Here is a 21,626-nt window from a genome sequence, read left to right on the forward strand (position 1 = left end):
GGCAGGCTGGCAGCAATTGCGGCATGGTACATTGGTACTGCCCCTGTTCCCCACTGAGATTTGTCCTCATGAGCAACCATGAGCATGACTTCGCGTCTTCACCGACGCGACCAAAAGACGAACCATGGCACGGCACGGCACGGCACGGCAGGGATAAGAGGGTGTTTGTTTCCTACTAAGCTCTGTTACTTCAAATATTTCAATGATAATTAGTTAATTATAAAACTAACTGTATAAACCTAAATCTTATTCATAACACGAATTTATTAAGATTAATTAATTTATGATTAGCACATGTTTACTGTAGTATCATATGGGCTAATCATGAATTAATTAGATTTAATAGATTCGTCTCGCGAATAAATTTAGATGTTATAAAATTTTTTATTATTAGTCTATATTTAATATTTATAATTAGCATCTAAGTAACTTGAAACAGCAAACCAAACCCCACCTAAAACGTGCGCTTTCCTTCCCCTCCTGTCCGCCTCTGCATAGACGAGGCGGTGAGTTAAAGTTAGGGGCTACAGGATGCCATGCCATGCCGGATTCTGTCTGGGTTCTGGCAGTCTGGTCGACCGCATGCGTGTGCCAGGCCAGGCCTCCTGCGCCTGCATCACGTTTGTCAGGGCAAAGATTGAACAAGCGAAGATCCGATGCGCCTCGCCTGGCATCAAACTGACACGTCCGAAGGCGAAGCCAATAGCCATCGTCTAAGCATCAATCAGTGGAAGCATCCATAACATGGGTCCAGTTTTTGTATAGCTTCGTTCTGTGACTCGATATCTTTTGTCCACGTCTCCTAACAGCCCCATACCATTACCACCGTTCACCAAAATTGCACTGGTGCTTGACACACATCATACATTACAATTTCACCGCTCCAAAACTTTTCCATGAGATTTACACAAGTCTGCAGATCAAAGTGTTAAACCGCGATGCCTAAGGAGACAGCATGATAATCTGATGGCTGTTTTGTTTAGTATCAGAAATCACAACAGTGATTTCTTGAATAAATAATAGCTCGCTGCACTCCTATACATAAACAACCCTGCTATGCTTCATATTAATGATGCTTAATCTGTATATTTCAGATCCTTGTACACCTCCTACTGAAACAGATCCAGTTGGCTCCACTAGCTTCCTACACGAACACATTCTTTTGTATTTGTGGGGAAACTCGCAACTACGGGCTCGTTTCTCTGTGTGCAGCACGTTACCAAACATCTCTCAAGTATCTCCCTTCCGTCTGTAGGCTCTTCACGTAGCTTTCTGTCTTTGAGTTATCCAGTGAACCCTGCAGAGCACACCAAGGTAACACGTTCAGCGGTAAATAGAAGCGCTGCACTGTACATCTTGTGAAACAATAGCAGTAGCAAAGATTCATCGAGGTGTCACAAGACAAGTCAAGCAAGCACATGTTCAAGACCAGTGAGGTAACCTGGCACCTCACTGTATTTGAGTCAACAGCACCAAAAATCGCAATTAGGAGGCTAGGGGGGCTCAGCAGCTGAGTTGGCACTACTCAAAGCGAACGAAATCTCAGGATTTTTTTAAAAAAAATAATTGGCCAGAAACCACAGCTTTCTACATGATTTGGTTACCCTTATTTTGATGTTACTTTCAGGGAAGGCATATGAAGAAGGGATAAACCATCAATAAAAAATCCCTATACATGTTAAGTGTAAGTCTAAAAATCATACATTCTTAGAAACTAAGAGTAGTTACATGGTAGACCTAAAACAGCAAAACTCTGACATTAATATGCTGACATTAGTCAGCCATGATTTGCAATACAGATGTTTGGTGGTGGTTCCAAAAGCTTGAATACCAGAGTGAGCAGTCTAGCTGCCAACTTCTTAGGCCCTTGGTAAAGCAACTAACTAAATCTAGAAAGCATCAGGCGCCAGCGATACAACGACAAACTTTGTGAAACTAGACATACCTGCTCCTGGATGATGGTATGTAGTGTGCGGTGCACATCTCTAGCCATGCCCTTTGCATCACCACAGACATAAATATAACCACCCTGAGAAATGATGCTCCAAAGCTCGGCAGCCTGGGAAGATTACAGGAAAGGTGAAAAAAGGGGGAGTATACTAGCCTTTTTGCTCTGTTGGGACTTAATATCCTTGTAAACCTGCTGTATTCTTTTTTATATTTATATAATATGAAAAGATCATGCTGTGGGATACTCCCCGACAGTTTCTGGTCAATAGTATTCTTTTGAACAAAACATGATTCAGCAGTGAAATCAGTTTACCTTCTGTGCCATTTTGTGCTGAACATACTCTTTAGTAGGACCCTCGCGGGAAAAGGCTACAATCAACTTGGAAAGGGCACCAGTATCAACGAAGTTATTAAGCTCATCCTCATATATGAAGTCCTGAAAAAACAAGACATGAATCAGTAAAATTTTGAAGAGGCTAGGAAGTACATCCAAGTCGAACATGTAAGATCTGCATCTATGTATGCAACAGCAATGCGCAAAAATTCTTGGCAGATAAGGATCTTTGAAAGAGGAACAATGGTCACATCACACGATGGCTTGGTGTTTTCTATGTAAGAAGCGAGACTGAAAGATTTCAGCAATTATAGACATCTACAAGCTAACTGTCGACGGAGATGAATAGTGTTGAAACACAAGCCATACCATCTTCCGATTTCTGCACCCAAAGAAGAGGATAGCATGGCCTAGTTCCACCCCTGCCTCTTTTAAAGCTAATCGTTCCTGCCAGTGCAAAAAACATCAGCATAAAAAATCTTAAAGAAAGATATAGCTTGAAGAACAATGAACAACGGCAACTTAAGACAAAAACAAACCTGTAAGAACCCCCTGAAAGGTGCCAGGCCAGTCCCAGGGCCAATCATTACAATGGGCACATTAGGATCAGCAGGCAGTTTGAAGTTTGACTGCCTGACAAAAATTGGTGCCCAGCTACATTCTTGGCTCTCTTCCAAGGGAGTTGAATGCTGTAAGTAGGATTAGCAGACCAAATGTTTACTGAATGACATGATGAGTGATACAAATAACTTCAAAGGATTGGTAACTTATGCTTGAATACATGCATAAAATTATACTAAAAATATTTATATCCTCGTTTCAGGATTCACCTACAAAGAAAGAGAAGAAGAAAATGCCATCTAAACATGAAAGAATATATAACATGTACCTTCATCCAAGTAGAACAAACTCCTTTGTGAATTCTTCCAGTAGGGGTTGGCCCATATACTAGTGCACACGTCACATGAATTCTTGTTGGTGCCATTCTGCAGCAATATAGTAGCATCAGTCCTAACTGATCGATTAACTTGCCCAGGTTAAATGAGGTATTATATAAAAGTAATGGCCTAATGGGTACCTCGGTGAGGAAGATATTGAGTAATATCTTGGCTGCAGGCGAGGAGAAATAGCTGCAAAGAAGACACCAAGTGGAGGCTTTGCTGATGGAAACTCCGACATAACTTCTAATAAACTTCTTTGGCTCGTGACTATCCATTGTGAATACTCCTTCTGCCAATGAAAGTCATGTGAGAAACTGTAATTAGAATACCAACGTCAGAAAGTATATTGATCTATTTTAGAAACCAACCTTTCCAGCAGGAGATGCAAGGTGTCTAAGCCGCTCAGCTTCTTTGGGATCAGATGCATGAGCTGCCAAAGCAAGCAAAGCACTCTGCAGCAACCATTGACGAATAATATGAATGTGAACAAAAACATCAGATAGATATTGATGAAAACAAAAAACATACTTTTACCTTCTTAGGCGAATTCAATAGATCTGCATATCTGGTAAGTGCAGTCCTGACTGTGCAGGGGGATGGCAAAGGAGGTGGCAAAGAACCCCCACAAAGCGGGGTACCATCCTCTTGGTCAGCATAAATTGAGAATAAAGTATCCGGTGAATAACCTAGCAGCTTTTCTGCCTCTTCAACAATTTCAATGCAGTTTTCAGCATAGACACCAATATGGTCTCCAGTCTCGTATCTAGTAAGGCAAAAGAGGACTTATTAGCATTCTGAAGTCCAATCTAACAATAACGTATGTCTACTCTTATTTTCAGAATTAATGAATCCAGTTTATTGAATATACTTACTTGAGTCCAGTTCCAGCAATATCAAATTCTAAATGAATGCAGGATCTGTCAGAAGCTGGTGTATGAAGCTCTCTCCGCACAGCCACATTTGCCCTGCAAGGAAAGCATTGTTGGCATCAGCTCACCCTGTGGGCAGCGCAAATTTCCAGGCGTGTGAAAGCAAATAAAAAAAAACCTGCAAGGATGTTGAATGTCATAGACAGCGTGACCATTACTGAGACTAAAAGACTTGTTGATGTTTGTGGCATCCTCTGGTTTGACAAACACAACTCTATATTCCGGAATAGCAGCTGTGTAAGGAGTTGCTGCTGCTGCTGCTGAAGAATCATCTTCCTGGCGGAGCAATTTATCCAATTCTGGCCATAGAAGTTCCTTCCTTTAATCGAAGGAACAAACAGAAGGCATTAGCTTCGGTGTGCAAGTGTTAGTTTATTGTTGAAATCAAGTTGACATGTCCATAAACAAAAGCACTATACGCAAGATAAGCCAGATGAATCATCAGAAAAGGGGGAAAAACATCCATGCAACTAAGTTCGTTGCAATTCATACCATGCATTAAAGTCATCCTCAATGCATTGATCATCATCTCCAAGACCAACAGGAACAATACGTTTGCCACCTAGAATAGATGTGAAAAATGGACAGGAGTTAATTGCACTCTAGTGTATCAAGAACACAAGAAAACTCAGAAAAGCATAACACATGATGCAGAAGATTCAATGCATCTCGCTGAGAGAAAAAAATATTGTGAAACAATTGCTCAGTACTTTATGAAAATGAGCGCCGATTTGGCTTATTTATATAAAGTTTAAAAGTTTGACTCAGGCAGAAAAAAAATTGATAGCATTCAACCCTTTAAGCAGTTGAGCACTTGAGCATTAGTACCAAATAACACTAATGAAAAATGCAATGTGTTTATAGTGCAAATGAATGTCCACATATGTAATTAAGATAAGGTGCAGCACTTAATATGCATTCTAAAAGAAGTAGTTCTGCCTATGAAGGAGTGGCGTGCAGAACTTCTCAGTGAGAACACACATAAATACTGTATGCAAGGTCAAAAGCTTTAAATCAATCTGAATTGAGATAGAATCAGTGATGTGGCCACTCTAATTTAGTTACCTTGTTCTGCAAGGAGCTGATCAACCATCTTTCCAATCTTCAGCAGAAACAAATTGACAAACAAAAAAGGAACAAAATTAGTATGCGTTGTACAAACCACTATACAGATTAAGTCAATGTAGACGCACCAACAAACCTTGTTAAAGTGCTCGTACTGTCTATTTCCAAGGCCAAACACCCCAAACCGAAGATTACTCAACCACTCACCTCTCTCATTCTCCTGCAGACCAACCAGAAGATGAGACAATCAATAAGAGGGAATGGACCCATACACAACTGCATCCATAAAAGTACGTTTGCATTCCAACCTCTGAGAACCATTTATAAAACCTCGCCGCGTTGTCAGTTGGCTCCCCATCACCATAACTACAAAGACCACAATGAGACATGTTAAGAATTAACCAAAAACGCACTTCCTATGTCTTTGATCGACTTAGTAAGTGGTAGGTACTGGCAGTTCTTACGTTGCCAGGAAGAACAACGCAATGTTCTCCTTCTTGAGCTTCTCCTCGTACTCCTCGTCCTCGGCGGCGTAGTCATCCTAAACCCCAACGAAGCACGCAATCAATCATAACAGTTGAGCTGCTAGAAGCACGGATTTTTTTTAAGCAACAGCGTAAGGATGAAGCCTCTGCAGCATACCAGATCGACCACCTTGAAGACGGCCCTGTCGTACCTCGCCTTGGCCTCTTCCGCGAGCGCCTACAAATCCACGCCGAAAGTGCCATCAACTTCAATCCAATCAGCAGCGGAAGCAAGAGCAGAGCACCGTGCTCTGCTTGTGCCAATGAAAAAAAAAGCAAACAGCACAGTTCAGTAGGAACCTTGGCGAAGCCCTCAGCCGTGCCGGTCTGCGTCCCGAAGAAGATGACGACCCTCTGCCTGCCGTCGTCGGGGTCCGGCTCGTCCTTGGGTTTCGCGGCGAGGGGCCGCGGCTGCGCCTGGGCAGCCGCCCCAGCGCGGGGCGCGGCGGAGCGGCGGACGAGCAGCGCGACCCCGCAGCCGACGAGCACGGCGAGGGAGGTGGTGAGCAGCACGAGCAAGTGGCGGTTCTCGGCGAGCGAGGACGCCCAGTGCGCCCCGCCCTCGGGGCCCCGCCCCGTCAGCAGCGCCGCCAGCAGGTCCAGCGCCGAGGGCTTCAGCCCCGCCGACGCCGAGTCCATCGCGCGGGGCGGGGTTGCGCAGGGGGGCGAGTCGCGAGCGGGGAGGGTGTCCGCTTCGATGGGATCGAGGCGGTGGAGTGGAGATGCGCGCACGCGAGAGAGGAGAGGGCGGGCGGGCCACAGAGATTTGCTGCTGGTCGAGTCGGGACAGCGGCCGCCGGCCGGGAACGGGGGGTATTTTTATGTGGCGCGGGCGTGCGCCGCGGCGGCGGCGTGCGCAGGCTGCCGGGGACGAGCGGCCGAGCCGGGGTGCCCCTCGTGCGTTTTGGCCGCGGGTGGCGCGCGATCGGGGCCAAAAACTTGGGGGTTTTGGTTGGTGGCGAGCGCTGGTGGCCTGGCTTTGCCTGCCGGGTTGGCTCGCGACTCGCGTTGTGGCTGTCGCTAGGCCACCGGTCTCTGTGCCCGAAGAATCGGTGCCGCCGCGCGGTGACACGCCGGGCCGAGTCGAGCCAAGTCCATCGCGACCGACCGTCACGTTTGGCTTCGACGCGCCCCCACCACCACCACTCCGTCCGGTCCGTGGTCTCTTCCCTCTCGCAAGATCCCGGTTCCTTTCGCCCCCCTCGCTCTCCAACCATAACGATCGACGACTAGAAGCGTGTAGGCTCGTGCTCTGAACACCACCAGAAACAACAGAGTAAAGCCGGGGCTCAGCGTCTTGGTTTCTTGCAATCCTGGCGTGTGTGCTTCTCCCTGCAGCGAGACTTGCCACTTGTGTGTGGCAGAAATTGACAGACGGGTGCCGTGCAAGGGCACCAGGTCGGTATCAGGAGATATATGGTGGCAGAAAGCTCCAGAACGGGCGGCGGAACTGGGTGGAGGACGAGCGCACGACGTCAGGGCCCGAGGCGCTTTCTTGCGGGACAGTGCTGCAGGTGCGTCTCCGTTTCGGCCGTGCCGCGGAAGCTGGCTGGGGTCACGTCCAGCCATGTTCAGTTGTATGTGTATCCAATGGCAGTTCTGGCTGCCTCTGATAGATGCAACTACCGAGAAGCCTTCCACACCGATTTTTTACAGGGAGTTGGACTAGGCCGAATTCAACTTTGGGCGATGTTGTGCACACTAGGGTTTAGGGCGCGTGGGCCAGTTCAAATCTTTTTTGCATCCGAACATCAGTCGGTTTCCTAAGGTTCTGAATTTTTGTCTCACCTAGCAATGAAAGAAAAGAGACTAAATTTGTGCCAAGGAACTTGCTGCTCAATAGGTTCGGATGCTACATCATACAGTATTTGGTTAATAATCTGATTTCAGACTGATTGCTTTCATCGTATTAAGTGGCCTGACTCGGCATCCATGCTACACAAATAAAAATAGACATTTGAGTATTTGACTTTGGCACAGTGAACAGGAGTAGCAGCTGCTTTTCTTTTCTTTTTTTGGGACATCGATCAATCATCTCTGCTTCTCGTAGAGCACTTCCGTGCCGACGCCATGGAGCAGCCGTCAGTGTCGTCTGGGTCGTCGAATGTCAGGATTGCGGTTACTGAGGCCATCGGTTTCGTCGGTGTTCAGTTCTTAGTTCGTCAGTTAACTGAATCCTGGAAGCTGAAGTCTGCTGTACCGGTTCCCTGAGTTCGTCAGTGTTCTTTCAACATATTATCTTAAACCATAAGCTAGATTATATATATATTTTATAAAGCAAACAAACAAGCCCTAAGAGACGACACCAAGAGGTGTTTGCGTTTATGCACTGGATTTTCTGCTATACCGCTAGTGCGCCAAGAGTTTTCCACTGTAAAGTTTCGAATTCATTACAACGATCTAGCATTTTTGTCGTAGCACCTTGTGCTTGCAAACTTATCTGTGCTGCTCGAACAGGTCCGGATGCTACTAAGAGTTTGTTCCTTTCCCACCCTCTAAACTTTAGACCCATCACATCAAAGAGAATCTTGCTATTTAGAAGTATTAAATAAAATCTGTTTATAAAATTTTTTGCACAGCTGTGTGCTAATTCGAGAGACAAATTTAATGAGCCTAATTAATCCATAATTTGCCACAGTGATGCTACAGTAATTATTCGCTAATCATGGACTAATATACCTCATTAGATTCGTCTCGCGAATTAGCACTAGGGTTCTGCAATTAGTTTTGTAATTAGACTTTATTTAATACTTCTAAATGATAAGATTCTCTTTGATGTGACCCCTCTAAACTAATTGCAGAACCCTAGTGCTAATTCGCGAGACGAATCTAATGAGGTATATTAGTCCATGATTAGCGAATAATTACTGTAGCATCACTGTGGCAAATTATGGATTAATTAGGCTCATTAAATTTGTCTCGCGAATTAGCACACAGCTGTGCAAAAAATTTTATAAACAGATTTTATTTAATACTTCTAAATAGCAAGATTCTCTTTGATGTGATGGGTCCAAAGTTTAGAGGGTGGGAAACAAACAGACACTCTGTAAGGGTGCGTTCGTTTCCGATTAGAGCCCTCTAAAAATTTTAGAGTGTTCCCTCACTCTAAAGAATCGCAGTCTTATTAGAGGCCGAATTAGAGGGCTGTTCGGTGTCGGACCTCTAAAGTTTAGATGTTTCGGATTTTAGAGGGGTGAAAAGAATACACCCTAAGGGCCTGTTCGTTTTCTACCCTCTAAACTTTAGACCCATCACATCAAAGAGAATCTTGCTATTTAGAAGTATTAAATAAAATCTGTTTATAAGACTTTTTGCACAGCTGGGTGCTAATTCGCGAGACAAATTTAATGAGCCTAATTAATCCATAATTTGCCACAGTGATGCTACAGTAATCATCCGCTAATCATGGACTAATATACCTCGTTAGATTCGTCTCGCGAATTAGTTCCGGGGTTCTGCAATTAATTTTGTAATTAGACTTTATTTAATACTTCTAAATAATAAGATTCACCCCTCTAAATTTTTGACCCCGGAAACGAACACACCCTAAGTCGATGCTTCATCATCATGTACCGATTTGACTTTGGAGGAGACGAGTAAAAGCTCTGCACCGACAAGAAGAAACATGCGCAAATAGAAAGGAAAACAGCACTTAAACCCCACGAAGTCACGATACGACCTCGGCCATGCCGGACTCAAACCCCTCCACGAGCTTGCTGAAGTGGTTCCGCGTCACAAGGTTGAGGTTGGAGAGCTTCTCCCTGAACTCGGCGAACTTGCCGGCGGCGTACCCGGCGGGGTAGGCGGCGCCGTAGATGCCCAGGTCCTCCCTGAGCTCGTTCCTCTCCTGCTCGGCGCAGTGGTGCAGCCGCTCCAGCGACCCCTCGGCCTCGCCCTGGAGGTACTCGCAGAACTCGACGTTGTCGCGCGCCGAGTCCAGGTGGTACACGTGCGCGTACGTCCACCGCAGCACCCGCCGCACCTCGATGACCTGCGCGTACGCCTCCGCGAGGAAGTCCAGCTCCGTCGGCGGCACGCCCATGGCGCCAGCGAACAGGTCCAGCCCGCCGCCGCGCAGGCCGTCCAGGTCCTGCCGCGCCTTGGCGAGCGACGCGGTGTGCGCCGTCCAGCGCTCGTAGTAGTGCAGGAACCTCTCCAGCGACGCCCGGCCCTGGCGCCGCCGCGCCTTCTCGCCGGAGAACTCCGACCGGTCCGCCGCGTAGCGGTTGCAGCGGTAGCTGTCGCCCGCGTGGTTCTTCCAGGAGCCGAGGCAGAGCCAGCAGAACTGGTGCCCGCAGGGGGCGCCGCACGTCATGTGGTTGCACCCCTGGTTCTTCTCGATCGCGCGCCGGCACCGGGGGCAGTGCTTCGTGTTGGACAGCAACCAGCTGGTGTTCTCCCCGTCGGACCTGCACTTGGCCACCCACGCGCGCGCCGTGTCGCACGACGCCGGCCGGTGCGCGTCCTCGCCGCACCGGAAGCAGAAGACGTGCCCGCACGCGCACGGCACCTCGTACGGCCGGGACCCCGGCCGGGACCGGACGGCGAGGGTGCACCCGGGCCCCGGGCACCACCGGACGTACTTGCTCGTGCCCTCCTCCACGTACGACCGGACAAAGAACACCGCGTACCGCGCCCGGTCCCCGTCGGCGGCCGCCGTGTCGACCAGCTCCCGCACGACGGGCGCCGGGCAGCGCGGGTCCGGGCACCGCAGCAGCAGGCACCGCGGGCCGTCGCGCACCGCCGCGCCGATGTAGCCGCGCCAGCACTCGTGGCAGTAGTAGTGCGGGCACCCCGCCGACCTCATCTCGCCGGGGGCGTAGCGGTCGAAGCAGATGCCGCAGTCGAGCGGCCGGTCGTTGAGCGCCGTGGGGACGTCGCCGCGGTCCGCCGCCAGGCCGACGGCGCCGCGGACGCGCCGCTCGTCGGAGAACCACTCGCTCTGCAGCTGTTCGGCGTCCCACCGGCAGTGCCGCAGGAAGGCGGCGGCGAAGCCCCGCGGGACCGACAGCAGCTCGGACATCCTCGCCGTGACCTCGTCCTGGCACCTGCGCACGTCGTCCTCGGTCTCGAAATCGTAGCCCTCGCCGCGCTCCTTGTCCTCGTCATCGTTCCTTTCCATGGCCTGCTGGTGGTCGTCGTCATCATCACTGACGCCGCCGCCGTCGTCGCTGCCGCCGTACTCGCTGCCGCTTTGGCAGACGCTGTCCTCCTCTGTGCTGTAGTAGTCGTCGTCATCGGCGTCGCAATAGTAGTCGCCCCCCTTGCCCTTGTGTGCCATGGCGGCGCTGCGTGCCAGGAGCCCGTCCGGGAGAATTGATTTTTTTAAGGCAAGTTACGCTAATAATGTAGTTGCGGGGATTTAGGGTCTTTCTCTTTACCGATCGGACTCGTTTAGCGGATTGATCTCCTGTTCGCTATGTGAGTCGGTTCGAAGGGAATTTGGATCTGTGTGGAACTAGTCTTCGATCTCCTTTCTCGTCGCAAGCCCTACGTACGCTACACGTCACCGCTAGCAAGGAAATTAATTCCTCGTATAAAATTCTGTAAACAATAATGGACACCATATATATGGGAAAAAAAAGAGCAACACTAGTGTCACTGACATGTGGGGTCAGATTCAGACACATCCTCAGATGGAGTGTTATTTTGCACTGTTATTGAGGGTAACAACACCCTGACAGCCTGATCTCTACCGTTGGAACACACGGTTCGGATTCCGAACACAAGAGCATCGGCAGCCATCGCCATCAAGTCCGCCGGCGCCGGCGCCGTCGTGTGATCCCCTGCATTGTTTCAGAGAAGCACTCCACATCATGCATCTGCCATCGCTTGGCTTCCTGCTAATGAGGCTGATCCCGGCAGCGTGCAGGCCCCGCACCTCCTGCTTCACCGCGCCGTCCCTCCTCTGCAGGGACGCCTCGATGAGCCCGACCATGGGGTCGCCAATGGCGGCGTACCTTTCGTTCGGATCCCTCACCTGCACCAGGACCACGTGGACCATGCAGTCCTTGCTCACCGCCTCGTCCCGCCTCCGGTCGGCGGCAACCGCGGCGGGTTCGGTAGCCGGTGGGGACATCTGGATCTTCAGGCCTTCCAGGACCAAAGATTCCAGCTTGCCCATTGCTTTGAAGACGAGCGCTTCCAGGAGGTCGTCCCCCGAGCTCAGCCTCGCCGTCCGGCGCACGGGCTCGCCGGGGTTCTGCTGGCCGGTGATGTCCTTCAGCGGCATCATTTGGATGAGGAACTTGCACAGGTCCTCGGCCCTCATCGCTGCCATCTTGTCAAGAACCTGGCGAAGAGGCAATCCAGTTGTCAGACCGAAACAGGGGATAATGGATCACGCACGCGCAACACAATTCACGAGGTTCATCGAGCTCACCTCTGACGCGCTCGCCGCGTCCACGGGGACGACGGGCCGCGACACCTGCACGGCCAGCCTCTCCCATGGCCGCCCGACCCGCACCCGCCTCACCTCGCGCAGGTAGCTCCCGTCCTCCAGTCTCACCGTATCCTGCACGCCGCTGGCGCCGTGGCCGACGCTGGCACACATCTTGGACGCGCTGCAGCCCACCTCCCTTGCCTTGGCCCCGTTCCTGGACCACTCGGTGACGACCGAGCCGGTGCCCTCCTCCCTGGCCTCGGCGCCCGGCGGCGCGGGCCTCTCCTCCTGCCCCAGCCACTCGCTCAGCCTCCTGATCTCCTCCTCCAGGAGCCGCATCCTCTTCCAGTACCTCTCCGCGGCATCGGCGGCTTTGCCGCCGTCCGCGTCGCTGCTGCGCGGCAGCGCGTCCGCTCCCCCCCTCGGCGCCGGCTGCGGCGGGCCGCGGCGGTGGATGGAGAGGCAGGACATGAGGCCGGAGCAGCCGGTGGAGGCCACGGCCGGCGCCGGGGCCGGTGGCTTCTTGCGGGACATGGTGGGTCGCCGCCGATGCGCCGGTGGCAACGGATTCTCGGTGCACTTGCAGAGTTGCAGGAACTTGGCTACGAGCCTTTTGCCGGTTCTTGTAGGTGCGGCGGCTGGTGGAGTGGTGGAGCCGTTGGGGTTAGTTGCGATTCGTGAGGCGGCAGTTCGAATTCGAACTTGAACTCGGAGGCCGTCGAGCTTTTGCGGCGGCAAGTGTATTTGCAGAGCTCGACGCGGTGGCGCCGGCCGTGGTGTGCGGCGATGGGGCGCATGCGCATCGGATCGTGTGGTACTGCCGATACGGAATGCAATAACTTCGGGCTCAAGACTAGACTTGCAGCGCTACTGCTACGCTGCTTGCTTTGCATCATATTGGTGAGCACTGAGTACTGTGCTGTGACGTTGCCATCTGAATTTATATCTGCTGGAATTGTTGATGGTACCAACGCTGAGCGTAATGGCGCAATGACGTCTCATTGTCGAGTTTCTTTCCTGAATCGCAATTGCACGCCTGATCCATGTATTATAAAAAAGAAAGAGTGGTTCAGAAGTAGTAAATCTTTGAAGAACAGTAAACTACTCCCGAAACAAATTCATTGGAACGACAATTATGCCTAAACAAAGCTAGCAACGTGATAGCATTTTGATTGTTGAGGTGCAACTGCATCATGTATACACCACCTTTTAGAGATAACTCATCCAATGTTTCCCTTTGTCCACATGCCTTTTCCCAATAATTTGCTCTAACTGAGATTAAAAGCTCAACTGCATTTTGGCAAAAATAAGAGTAGGCCTTACAGAATTATTTTATGGCACTTCAAAAGGACAGTATATATGCACTCATTGAAGAAAGAGTCGTGCAAATATGTTTTGTTAGATTTCAGTCCTTATTCAAATTTCAAAATTGGCAGCTTGAAAAATTGGATTCAGGAGTTAGGACTACCATTTTAGGGCGGCCCGACCCTCCAACTCAGCTGGTTTCCATAACATTAAATACATTCTCAGGTAAGAAAAAGTTAAGAAAGCGAGAGAGTTAACGAGAAGAGAAGGAAAAATATGAGAAACCGTGTCTCATGTAAGAAACTATATCTACTCGAAAACTAAGACAAATAAAGAGATGATAGGGGGAGAAAAGAGAGAGTAGAGATACGATTGGATAACAATTTATTTTGAAGAAACTATGTATTAGCAGTGTAGTTTCATAGTGTTTATAGTAGTGTCTTGTGTTGGGACTGCCCTTGCAGGAGCCGCACGGTTTAAGCAAGTAAGCAAGTGTAGGGTCCTGAAACTGACCGGTCCCACATGTCAGTGTAAGCCAGGCACGGAAACTGGCGGTGCCGCCCTTTCAGGCTTTCACAGGCATCGATCCCCGGAGATCCCGACACCTTCCGATTCGAGGACGCCTTCCCCTTCCACTCCGCCGCACCACCACCGCTCCCACGCTAGTGCTCCGGCGATGGACGCGGCGGCGGCGGCGGCGGCGCTAGGGGCAGCACCCGGCCCTGGCGTTCCGCCCCCGGGCGCGCCCGTAGGGGAGCAGCAGGCGGCTCCCCGGGTCGAGCGGCTCAGCGCAGGTGTGCAGCAGCAGCTGAACCTGGAGGGGATGCGCGCGCGCGCGGTGGGGCTGTACAAGGCCATCTCCCGTATCCTCGAGGACTTCGACGTCATCGCCCGCACGAACCCCGCCGCCTCCCCCAAGTGGTAACTCAACCGCTCTCCTCCCTTCGCCTCGGCTCCCGATTGATGTCCGCAGGGATTCTAGGGTTTAGTTACGGTATCTCTGCTGGTGTTGTGTCGCTGCGCGATTGCTGACGGGCGTGGTTTGGCTTCCTGGGGTATGGTGAATTGCAGGCAGGACGTGCTCGGGCAGTTCTCGATGGTGAGCATGGAGCTCTTCAACATCGTGGAGGACATTAAGAATGTGTCCAAGGTGTTTGTTGTGTACCCCCGGAACGTCAATGCCGAGAATGCTCCAAGTATGCTCTTCTGAAATATCCTTTAATTTTCCCCGCTTTATGGATATGCATATTTGTGTTTATCTCTGTGTCCAAGTTAGTTCATAATGGGATAGTTTTTGTTAGAAATCATAACTTATATGTAGTTTTCTCTAATATTGGATAGTTTTCCATCTGTCATCTGTGTTCTAGTTCAATCTCTGGGTGTACTGATTCAGTTGTGGAATGGAGCTTCTTCCTGTTCAGAGATGGCGGTTTCAGGAAACACCTTAAGGGCCTAGTGTTAATTAGCTTTGTCTATAAAATTTTAATTGGTTCAGTAAATAAAGCCTGAATGACAACCTTTTGGTAAATCAAAGCATGTAATTTTAGGAAGAAATTATCTAATATAAACCCTCTCTGTTTATGTCTTAACTTAAATGTTGATTTTAATGAGTTTTGTTCAGTAACCAACTGTATTGAGTTCAAAGGAATCCATCAAACAAATATTGTCTTATTTGACTGAATACCAGGTAGTCTTTGGCTGTTCATGGTTCAACATTGCCCAACTCTTTGATTCATCTACGTTTCAATGTATTTGGAGGAAAAGAAATTCTAGATTCTTTGCTATTGAAGTAGGGATTAATGAGGTCTAGAAGTATGGCCAGTTGAGCTAATGTTGTTATATTTTGGTATGCCGTTTCTTTGTTTTTTTTTCTCACAAGTTGTATTACACATGAAGAGTCCATCTAAGAAGCTATTGGAAAATGCTTGGTTGCTCTAACTGGTCATGATGCCTTGCAATTTAGTGTTCCCAATTTGCATAATGTGAATACTCAGTTTGTACAGTAATTTGCTACAAGTAGTGCAGCATAATTCTTATTTCATTGTGTGAGTGTTGCAGTACTACCTGTGATGTTGTCATCAAAACTGTTGCCTGAGATGGAAGTTGAGGAAACTACAAAAAGAGAGCAATTATTGTCTGGAATAACAAATTTACCGGTTCCTACACAGATTGAAAAGATAAAGGTGAGCAATTCAGTATGAAGAATGAAAAACTATAGCAAGTGGTACCTGATTGATTTATTGGCTATCTAGTAAGTAGAATGGACTTGTTATTATTCCTTTCAGGTTAGAATTGACATGATCGGGAGTGCATGCGAAACTGCTGAGAAAGTAATTGCTGACTGCCGTAAGAGCTATGGGCTAGGAAGTCGTCAGGGGACAAATCTTGTTCCTACATTGGACAAAGCACAAGCTGCAAAGATACAGGAGCAGGAAGGCTTACTTAGAGCAGCAGTAAATTACGGTGAAGGTGAAAGACATAATGCTTTAGCAATGTTGATAAAATATACAATTACATTTCCAAAATAAATGATCCTTTTACTTCTATTCGTGTTACAGCTTCAGTACTTAGCCCTGCTGAAATTATTTGATTGCCAGGATTACGGGTACCTGGAGACCAGAGGCAGCCACAATCTCTTCCTAGCCATTTAGTGGAAGTACTTCCTTTTGGGGATGGGGCACAAAATGTTGGTGATAATTCTGGTACGCAAATTTTTGTTGTGTATCTGAATTGTATTAGTTATCCTCTCCCTGTTTTGAGTTATGACATGTTGGGTTGTCTCATTTTTTGTGACATGTGCCATAAAAAATCCTTATATGCTTCACTCGTTGACACTTGCATTGGAGATGTATTTCGCAGAAAGCTTCAATATCAGCATCTAATTGCTATTTGTATTTGCAGGTGGCTATCCCAAAAGTTCCTCAACATTTGCACCTAGTGGTGTCAACACCCAGGGAAATCCGATTCAGGTTTCTGTTTTATAATTTTAACTGATTTGTCATCATGATATTAGAAGAGATCTATCTTATTGCCCTTTTGGTTGAAAACCTCTTCAGAAAGAGGCAGATTGGATGGCGTGATTCATTCTGTTTTACATGATATCAGTCATCTCCCCATGGTGTTGTTAAGATAGTTTTAGTTCATAAGGAATGGCAACAGCCAAACTCAGATAATTGTTTGATCTTTCCATCTCAGTTTCAAATTTTCTTGCCTTTCATACTACTTAGTGTTCTATCTATTCGTTTTTTTGGCTAAAATGTTAAGCTAAGGAACCTCAGCCCGCTATGCTAGCTACGGCCGCTATATTGCGAAATAGTGCCGCTAAATGGTGCGCAGTGGGAAATAGCGATGCTATGCTTAGCTCCAAGTAGACGAGCCAAATGAGTTGGGCCATGTTCAAAGTGGTCTTTTCTAGAGGGGCCCAGTTCTTCTTGGTGCACATATATATGCATCTCAAGATCTTTCTAATGAACTCGATGAGGATTATATCCATTTTAAACGAGTCTAGACTGTGCCGTTATCAGATTTTGTGATGGTCTTGTTAACATGATTCATTGTATTAGTGTTGGATGTGCATGTACTAGCATTCCATTTGGACTTATATTTTGTAATTTTTATTGTTTTATATATTTTCACAATGAAGGATAGCTTCTATGATAGCTTTTATAACATTTTTTTACCTTGTCGTAAACCCGTGAAAAAATGATTTAAAACCTTGATACTACTTGCAGGCATCTGGAGGGCAGTTACTTGGAAGACCTGCGCCATCACCTGGAGGCACAGGAACCCCTAATTTTGAGAATGTGTCTACTCCTCCAATGCCATATGCTAACTCCCCTAGGTCTGGCACCAATATGATGAATACCCCTTCACCCCAGCAGCATCTAACACCACAACAGCAGAGGCAGAAGCTGATACAAGCATCTCAACAGCAGCAATTGCATGCTCAACAGCAGCTAAGGCCATCAGCTGCTGGGATGCTAGCACAGGTAAAGACATGTTTACGTTTGGAGCTTTGGACATGCTTTAGTTTTATAGATTTTCTTTAGTATATGTGTCTTCCTTCTCGATTCTGTATGTGATTCCATTTCATGTGCTTACTCAATCCACACTTTCCTGTAGAGCACACTTCCTCAGCTACAAGATTTACAGGGGCAAGCTCAACAAAAACTACAGGCAAATTGATAGCCTTACTTTGCTGCTGAAATAGACACCCCCCCCCCCCCCGAAAACTTAAGTTTCTAAAAAAAAACTTTTGTAGGTCTCTGGTCAACAACAAATGCAGTACAACCAAGCCTTGTCACAACAGTTTCATAACAGGCAGATGCAGCCTGGACGTATGCAACCAGGCATGGCTCAGAGTCAATTGAACCAAGGAACTCAGCTACGAAGTCACTTGGGCCAGTTTGCTGGACCTGCAAATAGTGCAATGTTCACTGCTGCACAGGCGTCATCAAACTCACAAATGGTTAGATATGCTTTCTCCTAATAATTTAGTGTGGAAAATAAGTCCACACGGTTTCCTTAATGGATAGTTGGACTTTATCAATATGCATCTATGATGTCATGAAGGAACTAATGAGAAAATATTTTTAGTTTGTTCAGTTGCTAGTCTGATCTATATATTTTTTCTGTACACGGTCTCATGGTTGGTTAATCTTGCCTTTATTTTTTCATTTTAGATGGCCAATATGCCTGGAACAATGCAATCTCAGTCGCTTATGCCTCAAATGCAGGTCAGTGCCTTTATCTTGTTTCACTTTTTCCAGGTTTAGTCAGAAATAATATTCTCAATCTGTTTGAAGAAAATAATTCTGTGTATGTGTTGTATAATTGACCATCATAATTACTGGGCAATGACAATCTGTATTTCCCTTTACCCTTGTAAATCGTCTAGAAAGGAGGAGTTTATTACTGTATTGTACATGGGAGTCTTGCTGTAGGGTGGTCTGATTATAAAGGCCTATTATTTGCCTAGTTGCATGATTCATATTGTCAATTCCAAAGCTGGTTTTCCCAAACAAGTTCAGCACACGCCTCTCTAATTGATGGACTGGGCAGTAGTTAAGTGCTAATTTGTGCAGTTGGCTTCTCTTGCAATAGCTAAGGTTTTATGTTTTCCTCTTATGTTAATGCTATCTTGTCCATCATGGACATGATTTCATGATTAGTGAAGAAGCACTTTTATATAAAGATTGCAGCATTTGCTGCCTTTTTTGCTCTGTTTCCGGAACGTCTGCTGTTCTTCACACATAACTTCTTGTATTTATTCTATTGTTTTGATGATTATTGATCAGTATGGTATGGCTGGTGGGCATCCACAAAGGAGTCATCCATCCCAAATGCTGACTGACCAAAGTACGTACTGTTTCCTTCCTCAAGCTTTTGTAAGTTACCATTGTCAAGTGGATGAAATTATTGTTCAAGCCATGAATTCGAGACATATCATATACCACTATCAACTGTTTTGGTAGCATTGTTGGCATATTATATTTGGTAGAAAACTGGCCCTAGATTTAGAAGAGGCACGTGTATGCGACTGATGATGGAGGCATGATCACAATTCAAAAGGGCAAAATATATTGGAAATTACTGTAAGGCAAAGGTAGGATGTCATTACAAAAACATCAAGAATAGAGTACCAAGGAAAAGTCAGAGCACTTTCCTCTTTTAAGTTTCTTAGCATTTGTCCAGTGCTAGTATGCTGCTTTGGCTCCAGTGTTGGAAGCATTGCCAGATGCAAAGCTTTAAGTGCCCTTGATTTTGAATTGTCATTGTGGCACACACTTTTGACAGTCTATTTTACCTTTTTGTCCAAATAATTATCTCTTCTGAGCAATTCTCCGCAATGTTTTCTGCTGCAGTGTTCGGTATGGGAGCCACAAATAGCAGCATGATGGGAATGCAGCAACAGCAGCAAGGGGTATACGGGAACATGCAGGCCGGTGCTCAGAACATGCAACAGGGCATGGTAGGCCTTCAGAATCAGGCACAGAATCCCAATTTCCCTCAGCAGAGACAACAAAACCAGCAATGATCAACAGCTAACGTCAATTTGCTAGAGCATGGGGACAATTGTACACACCACAAGATAGAGCAAGAGCTACCAGTCTATCACCAATTCGTATTATTCTGCGTATCCTTTATAGTTGTCAATGACTCAAATGTTAAGTTGATAGCCATTTTTTTTGTTGTAAATTGATGTAGATGTATCACCATTGGTGAGATGCAGGCTAAGTCTAGCCTGGCACATTCTGCGTTGTGTTTGTCTCATATATCCGTCTGCTATGTATATCTCTTTTGTTGGAATCGCCTAACGTGCGTGCCTGTTGTTAGACTGCATACGGGTAAGACAGGCACAGTCACGGTCTCACGGGGTTATTTACAAATTACGATCCAGTTCTCGGACTGGTGATCTCTTTCTTCAACAGCTAGGATTGGCAGCCCAATGAGCCTCATGCAATCCCTTCTTCAGGAACGGCCGGAAGGTGCAGATCATGCACTCGGATAATCTTATGCTCCCAAAGGATCTCTAACCTAGAGACCTCTGAACGCTCTTTGTGAAGGGCACAAGTAACACTGCCAATACAGTGCACTCTTGTGAAATGAAATGAAGAGCAACAGTACCGGCGTTTCTATGATCAGGTGGCTCCATCCACGGGAGCCCTGCCGGCCAAAGTCTGCACTCACATGAATCTGGTAGGTAATGCAGCTAGACTCTACTATTGTTGTAATATGAAGAAGGAAAACTGTACTGGAAATTGGTCATCAGATGTTCACACAAACACACACAGATGGTAGGCAGCATTGTAGTAACAAGGAACACACAGCATTACAATGCTCTTATTAAGCTGAGGAGCAAGACGAGCAGAGAGAAGCACACCAATCAGCAAACAACCATGGCACTCCATCTCAAATAAAAGCAAAATACAATCATGGCACTCAACAATCAATTAGCAATCTTCCACGGGGAAGCAGATCGCGCAATCGAACCGGGAGCAGAGTAGGCCGGGGACGAAATGGTCCCGATGAGCAAGCATCACCCGTTCCACCGCCGGATACAGTGGTCCGCGCAGCGCCGCCGGCGTGGAGCTCGGCGCCGGCGTCTCCTCCCGCACCGGGAAGCTCCGCCCTCTGCATCCTCTCCACCAGGGTCTCCATCCCCATGTACGACATCAGGAGCCAGACATAGTTGAGGAACTCACCGCCTGTGCTGTGCCCAAGGCCTTGGCGTGCAGGTACCCTCTGCACCTGCCCGCGGGGAAGCAGAGCATCTCCATCCAGACGCCCTCGATGACCTCCCACATCTCGTCATCACCCAAAGCCAGCAGGGCTTGAGCGAGAGCGCGGGCGTCGTGGACGAAGCCTCCCCCTTGTCGAGAATCCTCCTCTGGATCCGGCCGCGGGAGCTCCACCTTGGCGATTCTCTGCGCGAGTTCCTTCTCATCCTTTAGTCTGCTTCCCTTCCAGAAGATTCCAAAGAGCTCTCTATGGGCGTCGTTGAACAGATGCCGCCTCGCGCCGACCAATGGCATCTCGGGGTTCTCACACAGCAGGTGCACCATGTAGTTGGACATCTCCCTGCACCGGGCGGCCTTTCGGTGGTGACGAGACGCCGTGCACCAAGCGGCGCACCCAGCCCCAGGGCCAGGGGCGTCGTCGTGGTGGTAGCCGTAGAAGCACAAGTCCGTGGCCATGTGCCAGAGGAGGACGCTCTCGTCGAACGGCACCATCAAGCTTGAGCGCAGCAGGCCGGAGTCGCATCCATGGCGCCCGAGGGCCATACGCCCCCCTCCGATCGTTGAACGTCCTGTAGGTGGCGGCGCTGCCCATATGCTTCTCCCAACATGATGATGCCGCTGGATGACGGGGGCCCCACTGGATCCATGCTGTAGAGGCGCTTGGTGAGAATGGAGTCGCTGTACTCCCAGTTGTGCGCCACGACACCAGCTACAAAGCGTACAAGTTTCCGTAGCAGCTCACACCACCTGGCGTGCTTTTTCATGAAGAACCCAATGAGGCTATACTGGGCGACCTGTTGAGGCCATACCAGCAGATGCCCCAGACGATGCATGGAGGCACTGTAACCTTGTTCTTGTGGCTCTTGTGGAGGAGGCCCAAGGCTACCAGAGGCATGATGGTTCTCCCCAGATCTAACAGATTCTTCGTTAGCATGAGCTGACGCACCAACCAGAG

The 21,626-nt window shown here is 48.2% G+C and overlaps 5 protein-coding genes across 5 annotated transcripts; 1 reads left to right on the plus strand and 4 right to left on the minus strand.

Annotated features, from left to right (window-relative positions):
- Positions 1-847: 847 nt before the first annotated feature.
- LOC112881618 (NADPH--cytochrome P450 reductase-like) lies at positions 848-6,712 on the minus strand. The gene is made up of 18 exons (XM_025946399.1): positions 6,044-6,712; positions 5,862-5,921; positions 5,684-5,760; positions 5,528-5,585; positions 5,356-5,439; positions 5,220-5,256; positions 4,647-4,716; positions 4,273-4,473; positions 4,098-4,190; positions 3,760-3,988; positions 3,594-3,677; positions 3,363-3,514; positions 3,174-3,270; positions 2,824-2,973; positions 2,654-2,731; positions 2,264-2,386; positions 1,946-2,059; positions 848-1,297 (listed from the first exon to the last, which is right to left on the minus strand). Exons 1-18 carry the CDS (start codon positions 6,380-6,382, stop codon positions 1,217-1,219), a joined length of 2,127 nt encoding a protein of 708 aa, XP_025802184.1. The 5' UTR covers positions 6,383-6,712; the 3' UTR covers positions 848-1,216.
- Positions 6,713-9,320: 2,608 nt separating this feature from the next.
- On the minus strand, positions 9,321-11,064 carry LOC112882661 (probable E3 ubiquitin-protein ligase ARI8). The gene has a single exon (XM_025947768.1). The coding sequence runs from the start codon at positions 11,022-11,024 to the stop codon at positions 9,411-9,413; it is 1,614 nt and encodes a 537-aa protein (XP_025803553.1). The 5' UTR covers positions 11,025-11,064; the 3' UTR covers positions 9,321-9,410.
- Positions 11,065-11,380: 316 nt separating this feature from the next.
- LOC112883068 lies at positions 11,381-12,966 on the minus strand. Its single transcript, XM_025948287.1, has 2 exons — positions 12,126-12,966; positions 11,381-12,035 (listed from the first exon to the last, which is right to left on the minus strand). Exons 1-2 carry the CDS (start codon positions 12,657-12,659, stop codon positions 11,436-11,438), a joined length of 1,134 nt encoding a protein of 377 aa, XP_025804072.1. The 5' UTR covers positions 12,660-12,966; the 3' UTR covers positions 11,381-11,435.
- A 1,062-nt stretch (positions 12,967-14,028) lies between these two features.
- On the plus strand, positions 14,029-19,747 carry LOC112883394 (mediator of RNA polymerase II transcription subunit 8). Its single transcript, XM_025948691.1, has 12 exons — positions 14,029-14,351; positions 14,502-14,626; positions 15,489-15,613; positions 15,716-15,899; positions 16,028-16,132; positions 16,332-16,399; positions 17,162-17,419; positions 17,553-17,606; positions 17,692-17,898; positions 18,113-18,166; positions 18,728-18,788; positions 19,295-19,747. Exons 1-12 carry the CDS (start codon positions 14,107-14,109, stop codon positions 19,465-19,467), a joined length of 1,659 nt encoding a protein of 552 aa, XP_025804476.1. The 5' UTR covers positions 14,029-14,106; the 3' UTR covers positions 19,468-19,747.
- Positions 19,748-20,605: 858 nt separating this feature from the next.
- LOC112881197 lies at positions 20,606-21,214 on the minus strand. The gene has a single exon (XM_025945882.1). It carries the CDS (start codon positions 21,212-21,214, stop codon positions 20,606-20,608), a length of 609 nt encoding a protein of 202 aa, XP_025801667.1.
- Positions 21,215-21,626: the final 412 nt, after the last annotated feature.

The sequence above is a fragment of the Panicum hallii genome, chromosome 2 (genome assembly GCF_002211085.1).
Source record: "Panicum hallii strain FIL2 chromosome 2, PHallii_v3.1, whole genome shotgun sequence".
Classification (NCBI taxonomy): Eukaryota; Viridiplantae; Streptophyta; class Magnoliopsida; order Poales; family Poaceae; genus Panicum; species Panicum hallii.